General features: G+C 35.8%; 1 protein-coding gene across 1 annotated transcript in view; it reads right to left on the minus strand.

Moving 5' to 3' along the window:
* Nucleotides 1-2,276: 2,276 nt before the first annotated feature.
* MOB1B (MOB kinase activator 1B) overlaps nt 2,277-20,374 on the minus strand; it is a 52,190-nt gene continuing 34,092 nt past the window's right edge. Inside the window, exons 3-6 of the mRNA XM_012785927.3 lie at nt 15,600-15,693; nt 14,145-14,278; nt 12,095-12,258; nt 2,277-8,920 (exon numbers count right to left, since the gene is read on the minus strand). Coding sequence (XP_012641381.1) covers nt 8,843-8,920; nt 12,095-12,258; nt 14,145-14,278; nt 15,600-15,693 — 470 coding nt within the window. The 3' untranslated portion in view covers nt 2,277-8,842. The remainder of the gene's footprint in view (nt 8,921-12,094; nt 12,259-14,144; nt 14,279-15,599; nt 15,694-20,374) is intronic.

Raw genomic sequence — 20,374 nt, forward strand, 5'->3', positions numbered from 1 at the left:
TTATAGTAGAGATGGGGTCTCACTCTTGCTCAGGCTGGTCTCCAACTCCTAAGCTCAAAGGATCTGCCCACCTCGTCCTCCCAAAGCGGTAGGATTACAGGTGTGAGCCACCGCGACCGGCCACGTATGTTGAATTTTTGAATGCCTACTTAAGTGCCACATACTCCACCAGTTAGAGGACTCATCTAGCTGGAGACAAATGCAGTGTAGAAATACCCAGAGTAGTTCACTTTTAATCAGGGTAAAGATCTATTAAAATAAACTGGATATTATTCAGTTTGGAAATTACCTGGTTCAAATTGTCTACAGAAGACAAAGGCTCTGCTATTTTTTACCTTTCAACTATCATCAGACCTGAAATGCATCAAAAGGTGAAGCCAGGAGAAGAAATGGTGATTCCATCTTCAGAAATAAAAAACACAAATTAAAATGGAATTCTATGGAGAACTCTAGGAAAACAGCAAGAATCATTCTTTGTAACTGCCCTGTATTATTTTTATGCTATTAATTTATGTATACTACTTTTATTTATCCCCATGGTGACCCTTGAAATGGAAAAGGCCTGAATAGCTGTCCATAGGTACAGCAAGAAGTTGGGGGGGAAAGGTGCTGGGGACGCTACTAGGTGTCGCATTACCTTAAGAGCATTGACAGCTACTACGACAAAAGTAAGGCAAGTCTCAAACTTTTAATAAAAGGAATGTGCGACTGAAGTCCCATATGGATCTGACAAAGAGGCTTGGAGGTTGATCAGCAGAAATCCCTAAGTGTGGTTTCCACAAAAAAGACCCACAATAAAAGCAGTATAGTGCAGCAATTAAGAGTTTAAGCACTGGAAAATGAAAGATTTCAAATCCCCAGCTCTGCTGGTTTCTGGCTGTGATTACTTGAGTAATCTCTAAGCCTAAGAGTATACTTAAGTAGGGGAAGCAGCTAACCCAGCTGTTTTGGTAGTAAGTCCAGCATAATTTTGCATTTTCCTACATAAACTGTGGATAATAAGAGGAAGACACCAGAGAAAAAGCACTTTTGAAAACACCTTCCTGATTTTGGCCCACAATCCCTTATCTGAAACCCTTGCAGCCAGATGTTTCAGAATTCAAAATTTTTTGAAAAGGCCAGGCATGGTGACTCAAGCCTGTAATTCTAGCTCTCTGGGAGGCCGAAGGGGGCAGATTGCTCCAGGTCACTAGTTCGAAACCAGCCTGAGCAAGAGCGAGACCCTGTCTCTACTATAAATAGAAAGAAATTAATTGGCCAACTAAAAATATATATACAAAAAATTAGCTGGGCATGGTGGTGCATGCCTGTAGTCCCAGCTACTCCGGAGGCCGAGGCAGAAGGATCGCTTGAGCCCAGGAGTTTGAGGTTGCTGTGAGCTAGGCTGACACCATGGCACTCACTCTAACCTGGGCAACAAAGCGAGACTCTGTCTCAAAAAAAAAAAAAAAAAATTTTTTTTTGAAAAGACTTTAGAAAAGAAACTCAAAATTTCAGAATTCAAAACTTTAGAAAAGAAATACAGTGCATCTACTATATATATATCAAGTAACCACTACCACTCTCCCAGAGGTGTTAAATCAAATGCACTAATATTTAGCAGTGAAACGAGAGTTTTAACATTAAGTGGGATAAAGACTGTTAACCTCAGGTCAGGTTAAGTTTGCACGGAATTCAAAAAAATACTGTTTTCTGAGCTTTTCAGAAACTGCACTTAAGAGATAGGGTACTGGTCACTCAGTCAGTCATGAGTGTGCTACCACTTTAACCCTTCCTTGCCAGAAATTTTACTATTCTTTCACAATTTGGGAATTCTTTTTCTGCTGTATCTAAAGAATGGGACAGGGTCCTGATTGCTAACATACAGGTTTATTAAGAAAATGCTAAACCAACTCAGAAAATGAGAACAAAGGCAGTAGTGGTTACCAGCCCATGCATTTGTCTACACCAACCCAACTACTTCTGTAAAATGTATCAACTTAAATTGGGTTATACATTTCCCATTGCAACCTTCATTGCTGCCTAGAAAACAGGCAGCATCCTAAATGTGAGAGTGGGGAGTCAGGTGCTTCAAGCAAATCTGCAATGTGAAGACAAAATAACATACATAGAAGCCATCAGATGTATATAGATTAGCAAAGAAAGCTAAGTTTTGCTGCCTGCTTGTAAAGGTGAACTGAGGTCAGCAGAAAATGTGACACTGTATCCATTATGCCGTTTAAAGCAGGAGCATATGCAATCTTTTAGTAAAACTTCTATTAACCATGGTTGTTTAAACCTTAAAGGAATACTTAGAACCTTTATGTTGTTGCATCATTCCAGATATTATATGAGGAATTAACAGTTTACATTCAGTACAATGGAGGTAGTAAATGAACCTAAGTACCAAAATATACTTAATGTGTGCATATTTCTTTACATATAGTAGATGCTTTATACTGTATTTGCAAAGTAACAAGGTATTTTTAAAGCATGCAGACACAGTCCCCATCAGCATGGACAAGCATTTTAACTCCTAGTCTCTTCCTCAAATACCATTAATGACTTTGAGACTGTGGCTACTACCATTAAATATTCTCAACCAGAGGGTCCAAAAACAAATGCCTCTAACATAAATACTTCTAAATAATGATACTCTGAGAATAGTTTTAAAATACACATTTCCTTTTGCAACTCAGGCATTAGGGTAAATAATTCTCTAATATTGTTTATTAATATTCCTCAATGATTTATAATGAAGACAATATTAAATAATAGCTGAATGGAAAGGCCAACAAATGATTAATTCATTATTTTGCTGACTATTCTCACTGTAGTAGTATATATTAAAGAAAAAAAATTGGCTTCAAATTCAGGAATATTTGGGTTTTTAAACCCTACTTAATACCATATACAGTTTCTAAGCTTTAATTTTCTAGTGTGTAAGATACTGATACTGACTTCCAGGATGGTTGTGAGCATTACAGAAAATAATGCCTAACAAATTTCAAATGTTCAACATATTCCATATCCCATCAATATTTCCCTTGGAATGTGTTTAGTTTGGGACTACCTTTGGCAAAAATAAAAAGTAATGCAAAGTCAGGGTTAATGGCCAAACATAACTATTTATTAATTTTTGTCCTTCCTTATAAACATTCATTCAGTTTCTTCCTTAAAAAAAAACACCTATAATTTAAATATTTCCCATCCCATCACATACAAGTATGTATACATTATTTACATCTTCCAAATAAAACATATTACAGATTTTCTGACATTCAGCATCCCCTTTTAAAGTAAAAATGATGAAGCAATTAAACTTTGATCAAGAACTACAATTTGCATTATCTTGGCATAGAGGTTATAATATAGCGCCCATGTTGAATTTCATATCTTAGAAGACAGTTTTCCCCCTTCTAGCTGGTTTAATATGGTGAGAAACGGTATCTCTGAGACTAGGACCCCTGTTCTTACGCATTCTCTTCAATACTTGCAGTGTAAATGCTGCCCTTATGCTGCCGTTACTTGGCAATAGCAGCATTCCTCTGCTTTTGTCTTCAGAAATGATTTCAATACAACCTTTTAAGTGTTCTCATGTATACGGTATTCTCTCTTACCCCAGATTTCATGACACTGTTCCTAGTGGTAATTTTAAGTAATAAATGCATAGGAAAAGTGCAACTAGAACAAAAGTAAGTGTTCTCTACAAGATTAGTGGCTTCACCACCCTGGTTACGCAAGTACAAAAATAACAAATACAATTTAGTGGCTGTAAAAAACTATTTTCCCTAAAAATAGTCATTTCTGCAGAATAATTTAAGGAGAGAAAAGTGTTCTTAAAATCAAAATACACTCCTATTTTACAACCTGCACAATTATTTCAGAAACAAAAAAAAAATAAAAACTGTGCAAAACTTCTAAGAAATGTCCACCTATAAGAATTTAATATTAATAATATATGAAGGATAAATTAAATATTAATAAAAATTTTAACTTTCTATCATTAATAATCTCAGCTTTAGTGACATAATTTAAAGAAAGCTGTCAACCAAAACAAACTGAAACCTATGTATTAACAGTAAGTACTTCAGAATCTCTTAACAATAAAGACCTGCAAAATCAACCTAACTGCTTTGTTTTTAAACACGTGTGTGTGTATGTGTGTGTGTGTGTGTATGTGTGAACTCACACAAGCACCCACTTGGGGGATGGGAGGGTGGGAAAACATACAGCTGGGAAAAGCCAATGATTTTACTATCTATCTTTGAGACTTACAATCCAAAGTTTTCTATTACATAGTTCTATATGAATAAAAAGAAACTTACATTACTAAACTGAGAGTACCCAACATTTTAATTTGTATTTTCTCTTTTGTCAAAAATGTGAATAGTTCAATTATGAGTGACAGACGTAAAACATAGTTTTATAACTTCAAAATGAATTCTTTGTGATTAGTTTATTAGGAAAGCCTTAAAAATTCAAATAATCTGCCATCAGAATTTTTGTTACATCTTCAAATTAAACCTTTCTATTAAATTTTGACATACCTTTACCTCTAAACATTGATCACTTCACACAATTAAGCTGATAGTTGAACAACAGTAATTCCTATGGTAAATCTTAACATTATCACAAAACTCTGGTATTTATCTTATCGAGTGGTCCTTGAAGTATAGATCTATGTTTCTAAGAATTGGTATATTCTCTCCTATTCCATATAAGTTTCAAAATAAGATAAGTTTTCTTATTGGTATGCAGTCATATTTTCAAATTATAAATATGCTTTTGGTCCCACATCTTTTCAAAAGACATTTAAAATTTAAAGTTATGGATGATATACGAAATGGTTATATAATTCTAAATATTTTCTGATATGTAGGCTTAAAACTCAGCATAATATATAAAACTTATTCCAATTTCCCTGTATACTAATCCCCAGTCGTTAATCAAAGTCAAATTGTTCATCTGAGTGAAAACATTTTTTTCTTTAAAAAAAAAAAAAAAAGATAGAGGTAAAGGCTGTGGTTTCCTTAAATTACTTGTATCTTAAATAATTGAATCCATTTTTCCACAATATCCATTCAATCAAAATATAGTAGTCAAGATAAAATTGAAACGTTTTCAGGAAAAGGAACAAAATAGAAAACAAGTTCTAGAGAAAGACCTTGGTTTTTTTTTTTAATTTATTAATGTATTTAACTGGAAAGTAATTAAGCTGATTTTTTTTTAAAGCAAAATCTACACATCCAATGATACTGTCCACTTCAAAATAGTGACATTAGAAACTATTCCTTTATTCAATGATGCTACCATTCTCACAGAAGAGAATGTTTTAAGCCTATGCAACATTCTTTTGAACTTTCCTAGTGGTTTAGTTCTGAGACAACAGCCAAATGATTACACTTGGTTTGGTGATTAAGATAGGCCATATTAAGCTGCCAAAAATGTTTTTGATGGAACTAAAATGATGAAACTCATTTTCTTGCATAGTCACAAACTGATTCTCCTGGCATCTCTAAAAGAGTTCCAAAAACATCACACTTTTCCAGCATAGCTGGAATAAGTAGTGCTCCCAAGTGAATCACTCTCAAGATAACTCATTTGGATGTTAAGGTATGACATATTCATTTTAAAAGAAAATTCTACAACTTAATATCTGTGTCTCATATAGTCTACCATTTCAGTGGTAATCAAAACCTCTCTCAGAGAGGGTGTAGACAAAAATATAAAGAAAATGTTATTTTGCTGTTTTCCCATAAACAAGGAAAATGCTAACACATAAAATGGAGTCTGGTGATTATATATGTAAAATATAAATATACACATCGCTAGTTCCTGATAAGAGAATGTAGTGTTTTATCCAACCTGATAAGCTGGGCAGTAACTCAGTTTTAGATATATTACACACTAAACATATCTTCAACCTAATACATTTTATGCTGACCATTGAGAATTTATAAATGAATAACAGAGGGAAAGTAGAAAGAGATAGCAATCTAAAATCTTTCAATTTAAAGTAAATTGACCTGCAAAGTCTCTACCAGCTAACTAACACATGCTTTAGTTTAGTGTAGTCTAAAAGCCATGTTTTTTTACGGGAAAGGGAATAATCAAGTCAGCAAATGAAAGCTAGTAGCACCATCTACTGCTAACTAAAAGATTTTCACTCTGTTATTAATTTTGCTCTACCACCACTTTTTCTCCATCATTTAAAATAATTCCAAAAACTTGCTTCATATTAACATTTAACCAAAGCATTATGAATGACAATAACTTTATGTTAGTACTTTATATTATATGGGATGCTTTTAACAAAGGACGAGAAAACGAACTTCTGAGGGGAAAATAATTATCTCGGTTATTTACAAATTAAATAAAAAAATCCAAAAAGAATACAATACACATTTATAAGCAAACTCTGCTGCAAAACCATGTTTGTATTCTTATTTTTAAAAAGGCATCTTACTAACTCTCATGGGAACCAATCAAATCATATCACCTCTTTATTAAATCAGTTCTTTCTCAGATTCTCTGTTATTTCCTTACTTGTAGCCATGTAACAGGAGGTACAACGCCAGACCTCTCCCCCAGTTAACGTCTATACTTTGTTATCATACACACATATACATATCTCCTTATTTTCCAATCACTCTGATTAAAGAAATACTCAGAAGCAGGCACCTGAGATTCTGGCACAATGAAAACAATGGGAAAGTAGGGCCTACTAATAAACATTAATTTATAGAAACATTTATCCATTTTTTACAGTGTACTACTGTATAAGCCCTAAAAGAACAAGAACAATTTTTCACTATTCTCTTTACACTTGGCTATTGCAACCCCTTTGTTACCAGATTGATATGAAGTCAAATGCAGTATGGAAGACTATTTGAGTAATCGTGTGCTTCATTTTCCTATATAGGTAAGACTCAATTACTTGACACCAATTTTATTTCTGAATCAACCCACAGTGGTTGATATTATCTACCTGGATACTAAAAGATTTAAGGAAATCAACTAGCTCTTGCTATAGTTTATACATAGCTTTACCAATAAATGTCCAATACATATGCCTCTGCCAGGCTCTCCTGTTACCTCTATTGTTGGTAATTGGTGAATAATTGCTAGAAATGAAATGGAGAAAAAGGCAGTTCCTAGTGGTCATAATTGTAATGGCATTAAATTATATCACTATTCTACTTGTTAATGACAAAAGCAAATTGATTTCATTTTAGATTCTTCTTTTCTATTAAGTGTTTTTAATCTATACAAATTTCAGAGCAAGCATTTCTATTCTGCAAGGAAAATAGGTCTATGTTTCCACTGAAGGAAAGGGATTTAATTCTAACCAAAGAAAGCAAATTTACCAGAAATGACAAAATCAGAACTAAAAATAAAGAATACAACTGAAGTGAAAAAGATTAGTATTTATTCTAAAAACCTAGTTTCTGAACTTGTTACTTATGGTAATAATTCACTAGAAAGTCATGGCAAATAAAATTTAAAAGTTAGTAACTACTTAATTAGCATTTTCATTGTTTGATATCACTATAAAGAAAAATATTTTCTTTCACAGTGGAATAATCAGAAGTCAGAATGCTTCAAATTGGACCTACAATAAGTAAAGAAGGTACGGTATCATTTTAAAATGATATCTAAACACCAGCTCCATTCACTGAATGGAAATGTTAAAAGTGATCAATTTCCCCAAACAGTCCTTATATTCTATGTTTAATGTCTATACTTAAAATTATTAATTTATTTTTAACTTCTCATGGAAGCTGATTCCTAAAAAGTCTCTAAGACTTTGTAAGTAATTGACTAAAATCTTCATGCCATTCTATTCAAGGGTTTTAAGACAGAACTTTCTAGAACTTGACTTTCCATACTTAATTCCTTCCCTAACTCCCCATATAAACTAACACCTCCCCCCAACCCAAACACACACTCCTATCCCCTCCTCTTCAAAGTAGAAAGGGATTCTGCAGACTTATGGCTCATTTGGCAATTGCTAAGAAACCTCACAGTTAAGCATCACCTCTGAAGATGGCAATCCTATATATAACCTGAATTTTTACACCTACAGTGCAGTTAACATGTAGAAAGAAGCCAAAATGCAATAGGCTATTACATTTCAACATCCTCAAATTTCAATATCACAGATATCAAGAGATGGAAAAAGACCTGCTTGTAGAACTTAAAGCATTTGTTGAACAGAATATATTCCTGTCAATATAAAAAATAATTAAGAAAGATTAATTTTTTATGTTCTACATGCATACCTTTACAAATTATGTTTCTTCCAAATAGTAAAAGCTGGAGATCACCAATTTAGGTAAACTATGGCTTTTGTCATAGATATTTTACAACATGCACCAGTAAGTGCCCTGGATAGTAATCCTAATACGGTTTCAAGCCCTGTTCAGTTCTATATCTGTGCTTTTGCACCTCAGAAGTGAGCCTGCCAAGGCACTTAAAAACATAAGTCTTTTTGGGACTTCAAAATGGGCCACAATTTTACACAACAAAGAACTTCATTCATCAGCAGTTCAATCAATAAGCATTTTCTTTCAGCACACAATATTATTTAAAAACTCCTCAAGTAACCAAAACCAGTTAAAAAAAATACCATATGCCACTAGGACAAAATTTACCCCAATCAATGTATAGAGAGAATGGTTCTTGGCTTTCTCTGACAACAGAATATGGTTTCATGTATTCAGAATAAAGAAAAAGAAACCCAAACAAGCCCCCCAAACCTAAGACAAAAACAATCCAGATAAAAACAAAATACAATAAAAACCCAAATGCACTCCACACTGCTTCATTTGAGGAACAATTTGCACAGCTCTGTATCCTTTTATCTGTCCTTTGAGGTGAGTTTTTCAATCAGTTCTTGGAGTGGTGCAAGTTCTCTTCTATCAATGAGGTTGAATTCCTATGCATGATAAAGGCAGAGCAAAAACATTATTTGCATCTCACTCCAAAGCAGATTATCATTAACATTTGTTGGAAATTAGCTTTTGAAGTAAACAAAAGTATATTTGATTTTTTTTGTACTCGCCATCTCTGAGTCTTGGGCAAATCACTTAGCTACTCCTGATGTTATGTTGTTACATCTGTCATATTAGGATAAATCCCTCTACGTCATAAAATTATTGTGGGGACTAACTGTAATACTGGATGTTAACCACTTCGTGTAATGCCTGGCACAAAGTAACAATAAATGGGAGCTGCTATTTCTTGTTGAAAGGAATAACCTGGGCACCATTTAAATATAGTCAACCAAGTAGGAATCCAACAAAATTAGCATCTCAGGCAAACTTGAACATTATAAGAAGAGTAAAAGCCTGGTTATAAACTAATATATGTGGAGGCTATCATTCAATATGACACAACAATAACATGAATAAGGTGTCATCCACAAATGTTAAATTAAAATCCTGTAAAGAACAAATGAGAAAGCTTAGATTTCATTTGTGATTCTTTAGAAGTTCCACCTCTGTCATTCTAAGTTCACTTCTGAATATTATTATAAGGCTAAGAGAGGCCATCAACACTTCTGATCCTCTGCCATGGTGAGGCATTCTCAACTCCCAATTTAATTGGTATTTTAGCATCCATTATGCACCAAGCACTACAATAAGTACTGGGAAAAGCACCAGGGGGCATTTAATAGGAGGTCCACCCCTAAGATTTGTAGGATCTGGGTGAAGAACATAAATGGATGTGACTAAATTATTAAATTTTACAGTAAGCTAATATGTTGTTAAATAAAACATGTTCTATCCTCCTACCCTGACAAATATACCTTCATAGTGACCAGGAGAGCAGATTCAAATTTAGAATTCTCAAGACTCCTCAGGATTCTGCACTTGCAAGTAGTGACAGGAGGACAGCCAGCCCCAGGTCCCTGGCCCTCAGCAAACCTCCCTGCTCTTCCGACCCAATCCATCCTGCACCTCAAAAGGTCTCACGCAGGAGTATGGACTCCTTCACTGGCATGCATGGGTGATGTCCACATCTTCAAAAACAGCAGCCATCTGACTACCCCTCAGGCCTAGAGGTGTAACATAATGAGAGACATTATGACCTGCTCTCAAAAGAAAAGACCCCAGGAAAAGATCCATGGAGACCCTGGAAATGCACTTGGAACCATGTGGGCAGGGAATTCTGGGGTCTTGGATACCCAAGCATGCACCAGAAGGGATCTAGATAGATACATGTTCTTGGCCTGTGGATTCCTCACTCTTGTGAAGAGGGCTGTAGTTTCCTAAGGGCCAGAGGATTCTCCAAATTGTGGAGTCCACAGCAGATGCCTCTCCTACTCAAAGGGTGATAGTATATAACTAACGGCCCTACGTTTAAGAAGCTCATAGTGTTCTGAGATGTAAATAGAATGAGATGTGGTATGCACTGATCCCCTACTTTTTGCTAGGAGTTGGGAAATGATGTACTCTAAGATCACAGAGTAAAGTAAAAATAACCCTTTTGGAGGGAAAATATACTCTCCTATCCCAGGAAAACATGAACTTTAGCAACCATGTTCTGCCTAAGCCAAAACAAAGATGCAGATTTTAGGATAACATTCTTTTAGTTCCTATAGGTCTTGAGGTGGAATAGCATAGTAATGTAATTATTCAGAGCAACAGTTCCGTCAAGTTACAAGCTCCTAAAATGTGTTTTTATAAATGAAATTGAGACATAAAATATGTGCCTTCAGTGTGAGGAATGTGTATAGAGGGAAAATGAACACATTTTTCTTTAGTGGAGAAGGCATTTATAAATATATGCCTGTGGATATATATTCAAGCCTTGGGTTTGTCCTGACCACCATCTCCCCATCTCAAACTCCACCAAAAAAATAAAAAGCAAGCTGGTTAAGCTCATCCATTTCCATCTCTTTTTCCCTTTTGCCTGTTACTTCTCAAATTATTATAGCAGGGTGAGAATACTCTCACTGCTATTAGTCTACATTTTTAAGGCCAGTTCTTGGAGGACTAAGCAAAGGGGAGGTCAACTAGGAGTTCAGCACAAAGACTAATGGATCTCTGAAATGGATCACTCTTTGTAATTTTTTCCCCTCTGACATTATGGACAGTCCCTAACTTAAAAATTATTTAGAATATGGTTTTTAAAAGGGGAAAAAATAAATTGTGGTACATATACACAGTGGAATATTATATAGCCACAAAAGAATGAATTCTTCCATTTAAAACAACATGGATGGAACTGGAGAACATGTTAAGTGAAATAAACCAAACACAGAAAGACAAATCTTGCATGTTCTCACTCATATGTAGGAGCTAAACAGTAAAAACAATTCATCTCATGGAGACAGAGAGTAGAATGATGGTTACCAGAGCCTGTGAAGGGTGGCAGGGAGGGGTGGATAAAGTGGGGTTGGTTAATGGGTGCAAAAATATAGTTAGAATGAAAAATATTTGATAGCACAACAAAGTGACTGCAATCAACAGTAAGTTAGGGAACACTTTAAAATAACCAAAAGAGTAGAACTGGAATGTTCCTAACACAAAGAAATGTTAAATGTCTGAGGTGATGGACACCCCAATTACCTTGATTTGATTAATTCACATTGTATGTCTATATCAAAACACAATGTGTACCTTATAAAGACACATAACTATGATATACCCATAATAATTAAAATTTTTTTAAAAGAAGGGGGGTAAAAGGATGTGATATTCAAAGCCCATTTCTAGACCAGAGTCTGCTAATGAAGATCCAGGGTAGATCACAGTGGAGGGTGAAGGAGAGTGGGAGAAGTACTAAAATGTTCAAGTGACCAAGTTTATTTATAGATCTACCAAATTACTCAGGTTCCTTATCCAGCCCCTAAGTATGGCCTGTTAACTGAAGCAAATCCAAAGCCAGACCTCTCAAATCCATTTTATCCTTGCATGCCACCAACTTGAAGACTAGTCAATTTCAGAATCAAAAGGTCAGGGCTTATCATCATGGAGAGTGTAGAAGAGGATGAAGACTACAGAGATATTTCAAACTCCATCCTGACAGTGTGGCTGCAGTTCACCTGAGAACTCTGAAGATAAATGCTTACACTAAGCCTGAAAGGCCTCCTAATCCAACTCACCTGGACAAAAAAAATAAAGTGCTTGAAGGATGTATTGAGATGTGCTTCCTCCTGAAGCTGGATCACAGGGTCAAAATGCTGATGATAAATGTGGGCATAAACCCTAAAGAGGCGTTTGAGTATAGTTTTTGCCACAGACATGAAATTCTTCGGAAACGGGACACCTGGTAAAGAGATAGCCCCCCCCCTTATTAACAAGAGACAAGAACAAGGCAATGCAAGTTTGTCAGCAAACGGCAACATAAATAACCAAGACAAGGCTGAAAAGAAGTAGTAGTATTTACAAATTACTATGTTATACACCCATCATGCCTTTCAAAAGTTCTCAACATATCATGAATGAAAATAAACTTCAAAGCTTTTATGAAATAAAATCTTCATTATAGCCTGTTATAACTCTATCATATCACCAAAAATGAAACAAACACCTAAGATTGTAGTGGAGCCAAACACTCACTCAGATAGTCGGATTTCTTAACATTAAGTCTCAATACAAATTTGTGCTTAACACAAATAATGCATTAACCATGTTCAGTTTTACTTCAAATGCTTATGATACATTTTATTATTTTTTTCTATGGAAATTATTACTGCTTCAGGTCTACATTTGTCCTGAAATTAGCTACATTCTCTGCTCAATTAGGCTCACTGTTTGTGAATTAAAGCACTGATACAGCATTAAACAAATATAAAACTAAAAAAATACAAAATCACTGTGGAGAAAAGGGAACTCTTGTACACCACTGGTGGGAAAATACATTGGTGTAGCCATTATGAAAAACAGTATGGAAGTTCCTTAAAAAAATTAAAAATGGAATTACCATATGACCCAGGAATCCCTCTTCTGGGTATACATCCAAAGGAAATGAAATCACCACATTGTAAAGATATCTGCACTCCCATATTCACTGCAGCACTATTCACAATAGCCAAGATATGGAAACAACCTAGGTGTCCATCAACAAATGAATGGATAAAGAAACTGTAGTATTTCTTACACACATACATGCATACAATGGAATATTATTCAGCTTTAAAAAAGGAAGAGACCATGTCATTTACCACAACGTGGATGGACCTGAAGGACATTATGCTAAGTGAAATAAGCCAGACAAAAAAAGAAAACTATTGCAGGACCTCACTTACAAGTGGAATCTTTAAAAAAAAAAAAAAAGTCAAATACATAGAGATAGAGAATACAACAGTGGTTACCAAAGGCAGGGCGAGATACAGGACAAAGGATACAAAGTAGCAGGTATACAGGATGAACAAGTCTAAAGATCTAATGTACAACATGAGGACTACAGTTAAGAATTGTGTCTTCCATTCAAGACTTTTGCCATGTGAGTCAATTAGCTGCTCTTGTTATGGGGGTTTGGGGAGAATGGGCAACTACACAATGATAGATATATTAATTTGTTTCACCATAATAAACATTTTACTATATGTATCTGATAATATCACGATATATAACTTAAATATACAATGTAATTTATTTTACAAAAATATACAAAATCCCATATCCAAATACTAGTATTACTAGGTTTAGTGTCATCACATTGCCTACTGTTCATTTTAAAATATTGTAGGTCACAAGGAACATAAGACAAATCAAATTGAAAGGACATTCTAGAAAATCATGTGTACTATTCTAAAGTATCAACGTTGGCTGGGCACAGTGGCTCATTCCCATAATCCCAGCACTTTGGGAGGCTAAGGCAGGAGGATCACTTGAAGTCAGGAGTTCAAGCTCAGCCTGGACAATATAGTGAGACCTCTCTACAAAAAAATTTAAAGTTAGCCAGATTTAGTGGTGTGGGCATATAGTCTCAGCTACTGGGGAGACTAACCTCAATTCACACAGGATAGCTTGCTTATTTTTCCCCTTAGTTAAAAAACTTTTGTGCCTCTTCTTGTGAACTGCATAACATACACACATTAACATAGCCCTAAAGAACTCTCCAACTAGATAGTGCAGGAAGAAGGAGAACAATTCTAGAAACATATAAGATTAATCAAGATGAACCGGAATTACATAAAATAATTATACCAATTTTTGATGGAAATAATGTCTCATCATCCAACTGGTCCTGAACCCAAGTCATCAGGTAATCAATATACTTTGGTGCAGAGCACTTAATAGGCTTCTTTATGTTTGTTCCATCTGCCCAGTGATACTCATATCTGCATTGGAAAGAAAAACACAAAGTATCAGTATATACATATATGTGTATATGTTTTTATATTAATATGTATGTGTATTATGAATATATACAGACATGTTTCACTCTGTTCCTCCAAATAAAGATGAATTTTTAAATTGCCAGTGGATTGTTTTGCATTTATCACAATTCAAATTAAGCAGATCCCATTAAATTCACATTTTGTATTTCTACACTTTCCTCATGTGTCTGAATTTTCTTATATAGTTTTCTCTCATATATAGCCTTTATATTTTAGAATATAAAGGCTACACATTACTGTAGTAGAAAAATTAGACTACTTCCCAGTTCTATTGTGACCATTTTTAAACTTTACAGTTGTTTTTCTTCCTTAAAAACCATTTCTGGCCAGGCGAGTTGGCTCATGCCTGTAATCCTAGCACTCTGGGAGGCCAGGGCAGGAGGATCGCTTTAAGTCAGGAGTTCGAGATCAGCCTGACCAAGAGCAAGACCCCGTCTCTACTAAAAATAGAAAAAATAAGCCAGATGTGGTGGCACATGCCTTTAGTCCCAGCTACTTCAGTGGCTCACGCAGGAGGATCTCTTGACCCCAGGAGTTTGAGATCGCAGTGAGCTATGATGCACTACACTCTAGTCGGGGGGACAGAGGGAGACTTTGTCATTTAAAAAAAAAAAAATTTCTCCTTACTTAGTACACATTTTTTTTTAACTCAGGGCTTTATATTTTGGGTTAAGGACAGAGCATGCCATGGAATCCACAAAATAAGATTAATGAAAAAGAGAATAATTCAATATTTGAGTATATTTATAAATATAAATAAATCTAACAGGTTAGGTAAGGCATATATAAACAGTATTAACAAGTATAATGGAACAAATAAATAAAATCATTATAATGGTGAAAAAAATTAAATAGAAAGATCACATCTAGTCTAAAGAAATCAGAAGGAGAAGCAGATGATATCTGCCTTGAAGACAAGTAAGATTTTTTTGAAATATTAACAGAAGGTGATAGAAGGGAAATGAAGAGAAGAAAAATATCCAAAAGAACATAATAAGTGAGCTCTCAGAGAGTGTCAGTAATGGAAGGAACAGCAAGGCACTTCTAGTTGTCTAGTTCGATAGGCCAGGAAGACACGTAAGAACACAGGAAGGGGAGGAGGACGATACAGGAAGCATTATGAAGCTCAAGACAAGGCATCTGGATGTAAGACAGGAGTCACTGGAAAACCACCAAAAGAGACGATAAGTAGAGAAATTATGTGGTCAGACCTTCTTCCTATCTAAAAACCACAGAGAACAGATCATTGACCATGTCTTACTTTGGGCCGGCTGACATCACTGGACAACTCTCTTCTGTACAGAAGTCTGTGATGGTTCCATAAAGCATGTTGATCTGATTGAAGAAATCCACAGCTGCAAAACAAATACCAGTTATAAGTGACAGAGAGTGATGAAAACTAAATTTTCATTTTATGCAAGCAGAATCTTAGGTGTATCAGTATTCTTTCCCTTACAAAAAGCAGGTTAGAAGCATACAGAGAAGCCTGAATACTTGACTACTTTAAAATGAGCAGTTTGTGTTCATCAAGTGACTCCACTGAGAGAGCAAAAAGGGCCAGGCATGGTGGCTCATGCCTATAATCCCAGCACAGTGGGAGGCCAAGGCGGCAGGATTGCTAGAGCTCAGGAGTTGGAGACCAGCTTGAATAACAGGGAGACGCTGACTCTACTAGAAATAGAAAAATTGCCTGTGGTCCCAGCTACTTTGGGAAGCTGAAATAGGAGGATTACTTGAGCCCAGGAGTTTGAGGTTGCAGTGAGCTATGATGACACGCCACTGCACTATAACCCAGGCAACAGAGTAAGACTCTGCCTCAAAAAAAAAAAAAAAGAGAGAGAGAGAGAGAGAGAGAGTGCAAAAAGCCAAGCACAGGCCGGGCGCGGTGGCTCACGCTTGTAATCCTAGCACTCTGGGAGGCCGAGGCGGGCGGATTGCTCAAGGTCAGGAGTTCAAAACCAGCCTGAGCGAGACCCCGTCTCTACTATAAAAAATAGAAATAAATTAATTGGCCAACTAATACATATATATATATATAAAAAATTAGCCGGGCATGGTGGCTCGTGCCTGTAGTCCCAGCAACTCGGGAGGCTGAGGCAGTAGGATTGCTTAAGCCCAGGAGTTTGAGGTTGCTGTGAGCTAGGCTGACGCCACGGCACTCACTCTAGCCTAGGCAAGAGTGAGCCTCTGTCTCAAAAAAAAAAACAAAAAAAACAAAAAACAAAAACAAACAAACAAAAAAAAGGCAAGCACAAAATAAAAGATATTATTTGCAACACATATAAACAACAAAAATCTTCTATCCAGAATATATAAAGAACTCCTATAGATCAGTAAGAAAAAGACAACCTGAGAAAAATGTGAAACAGTTTTGAATTGTCAGAAGTTTTCAGATAGCCAAAAGTCCTATGAAAAGATGCTGGCAATCATGCAACTGTAAATTATTTATTTTTATTTCAGCAAATTACGGGGGTACAAATGTTTAGGTTACATATATTTTATGTAACCTAACCCCGCCTTTGCCCCGCCCGAGTAAAAGCTTTAAGAGTGTCCATCCCCCAGATAGTGCACACCACACCCATCAGGTATGAATACACCCATCCCCTCTTCCCCCCTCCCACCTGCCCGACACCTGATGAATGTTACTACTATATGTGCACATAAGTGTTGATCAATTAATACCAATTTGATGGTGAGTACATGTGGTGCTTGTTTTTCCTTTCTTGTGATACTTCTCTTAGTAGAATGGGCTCCAGCTCTATCCAGGATAATACAAGAGATGCTAGATCTCCATTGTTTTTTGTGGTTCAGTAGAACTCCATGGTATACATATCACACTTTATTAATCCACTCATATATTGATGGGCATTGGGGTTGTTCACACATCTTTTGCAATTGTGAACTGTGCTGCTATTAACATTCTAGTGCAGATATCTTTTTTATAGAATGTCTTTTTTTCTTTTGGGTAGATGCAAGTGTAAATTTAAACAATAGTGGGACACCATTCCCACTATCCCCAAAACACTAAAATTCATTTGAAAACGCAAAAAGCCATGAATATCCAACACATTCTTAAAGAACAAGGTACATATTAAGATTTATAAAGCATAAGGAATAAAACTGTGTGGTCTTAGTTGACCAATGGAATAGAAGAGAGAGAACAGAAACAGATGCAAGCACAGATGTAACACCTGAACAACAGGCAAAAGATAATCTCTTCAAAAATATTTGAGTCAACTGGTTATTGCTATGGAAAAAAATAAAACTTGACTCTTTACTCACATTATACCCAAAAAGCAATTCCAAGTAGATTGTTCCTCTAAATGTGAATTATGGCTAATTTTTTCTATTTTAGTAGAGAAAGGGTCTCACTCTTGCTCAAGCTGGTCTCCAACACCTGAGCTCAAATGATTCTCCCACCTAGACTCCCAGAGTGCTAGGATTACAGGCATGAATCACCAGCCAGCCTACTGATAAACTCTTTTTTTTACTTTCTTTACATTCAATTTGCGTTGTTTTACTAACCTATGGAGAGTGACACTTAATTCATCAATTTTCAATACTTTTTCTTTTCTAATATTTGTATATATGGCTCTAAATTTCCCTCTAACAGCTTTAGCCACATTCCACAAGTTTCTATATATGGTATTTTCATTATCATATTTTAGTTCAAAATATTTTCTACTTTCCATTGAGATTTACTCTTTCCAAGGCTATACAGATTCCTAATTTTTATAATATTATTGGTTTCTAACTAAATTCCACTGTAGTCAGAAAATGTACTGATTTCAGTTTTTGAAAATGTGATTAGATGCATGGGTCATGTGTCTTAAATCAAGTCTCTTAATCCTGTTGCTCAAAATTTTCTAATTCCTTATTGATTTTTTCTTCTACATTTCCTATCAATTACTGAAAGAGGAATGTTAAAATTTCCCATTATGATCGTGGATTTGGCTACTTCTCCTTTTATTTCAGTCAACTGATTGTATTACATTTTTGAGATGTTATTAAAAACATATAAATTCAGAATTTTATACACTTTGTAAATTGAACCATTTATTATTTTCAAATATCCCTCTTTATTAATGTTTTTTGGCTTAAAGTCTACTTTATCTGATATAGCATGATTGTATCAGCATTCTCTGAATTAGTGTTAAACTTTAGTTTCAACCATTCTGCATTTGTACATTTAAAGTATGTCAGTGGCCGGGCGCAGTGGCTCACACCCTGTAATCCTAACACTCTGGGAGGCCGAGGCAGGCGGATTGCTCAAGGTCAGGAGTTCAAAACCAGCCCGAGCAAGAGCGAGATCCCGGCTCCACTATAAATAGAAAGAAATTAATTGGTCAACTAATATATATAGAAAAAATTAGCCGGACATAGTGGTGCATGTGTGTAGTCCCAGCTACTCGGGAGGCTGAGGCAGAAGGATCGCTCGAGCCCAGGAGTTTGAGGTTGCCGTGAGCTAGGCTGACGCCACGGCACTCACTCTAGCCTGGGCAACAAAGCGAGACTCTGTCTCAAAAAAAATTAAATAAATAAAAATAAAAATAAATAAAGCATGTCTGTTAGAAGCCACAATCAAATTTATTTTGTTCTGTAATCATCTTGGCACAATTATTTCCCTTTTTCTTTTTAGATATGAGGTCTCTTCTTCTGTCACCCAGGTTGGAGTGCAGTGGTGTAATCATAGCTCACTGTAGCCTTGAACTCCTGGACTCAAGGAATCCTCCAGCCTCAGCCTCTTAAATAGCTGGGACCAAAGGCACACGCTATCATACCTGGCTATTATCTTTTTTTTTTTTTTTTTTTTTTTTTTTAAGACAGAGTCTCGCTTTGTTGTCCAGGCTAGAGTGAGTGCCGTGACGTCAGCCTAGCTCACAGCAACCTCAAACTCCTGGGCTCGAGCGATCCTTCTGCCTCAGCCTCCCGAGTAGCTGGGACTACAGGCATGCGCCACCATGCCCGGCTAATTTTATATATATATATATCAGTTGGCCAATTAATTTCTTTCTATTTATAGTAGAGACGGGGTCTCGCTCTTGTTCAGGCTGGTTTCGAACTCCTGACCTTGAGCAATCCGCCCGCCTCGGCCTCCCAGAGAGCTAGGATTACAGGCGTGAGCCACCGCGCCCGGCCTATTATCTTTTTTTATTGGACCATTTTGTCCTTTACATTCAATACAATTATTACTATTACTACTATTTGGATTGCCATCTACTATGTTACTATTTGCTATCTACTTTATTATATCATTCCTTTTTTCTCCTTATGTTCTTTAGGATTGTTGTTTATTAATCTTTTTTTAGGGAGGTAATTATATTTATTTACCATTAAGATACAAATCTCATCAACAATTCTCTTTATTCCTTTATGTGCCTAAAATGTTTAATTACTGTGAGTGGGAAGTATGTCTAGACTCAAATCCTATTCACCTCATCAAATGTCACTTGGGAAGATGACTACAAATAAGGAAAATTTTAAAGTCCAACCCTTCAGTCAAATGCTATATTTTTGAAGCAAAATTATATGCTCTAAGCAGATGTTCTAATGCTTCAGTCCAAAATAATTTTTGTCTAGCTATAATAAAAATCGTGAAATAAGTCCCCAAAGTTTTAGGCATTTCAGTAGTATAATAGTCCCCCCTTATCTGCAGTTTCACTTTCCATGGTTTCATTTATTCACGGTCAACCACAGGCTGAAAATATTAAAGGGAAAATTCCAGAAATAAATCATTCGTAAGTTTGAAATTGTGTGCCATTCTGAATAACATGATGAAATCTTGTCATCCCACTCCGTTCAGCCTAGAATGTGAGTCACCCCCTCTGTCCAGGGTATCCATGGTGTATATGCTAGCCACCTATTAATCACGTATTAGCTGTTTAGGTTCTCAGGTTTGACAGATCACAAGGAGAAGGCTGAGTATAGTAAATAAGATATTTTGAAAGAGACAGAGACTATATTCACAAAACTTTTATTGCAGTATGTTATAATTGTTCTATTATTGTTGTTGTTAATCTCTTACTATGCTTAATT

The sequence above is a fragment of the Microcebus murinus genome, chromosome 26 (assembly GCF_040939455.1).
Source record: "Microcebus murinus isolate Inina chromosome 26, M.murinus_Inina_mat1.0, whole genome shotgun sequence".
In the NCBI taxonomy this organism is placed as follows: domain Eukaryota; kingdom Metazoa; phylum Chordata; class Mammalia; order Primates; family Cheirogaleidae; genus Microcebus; species Microcebus murinus.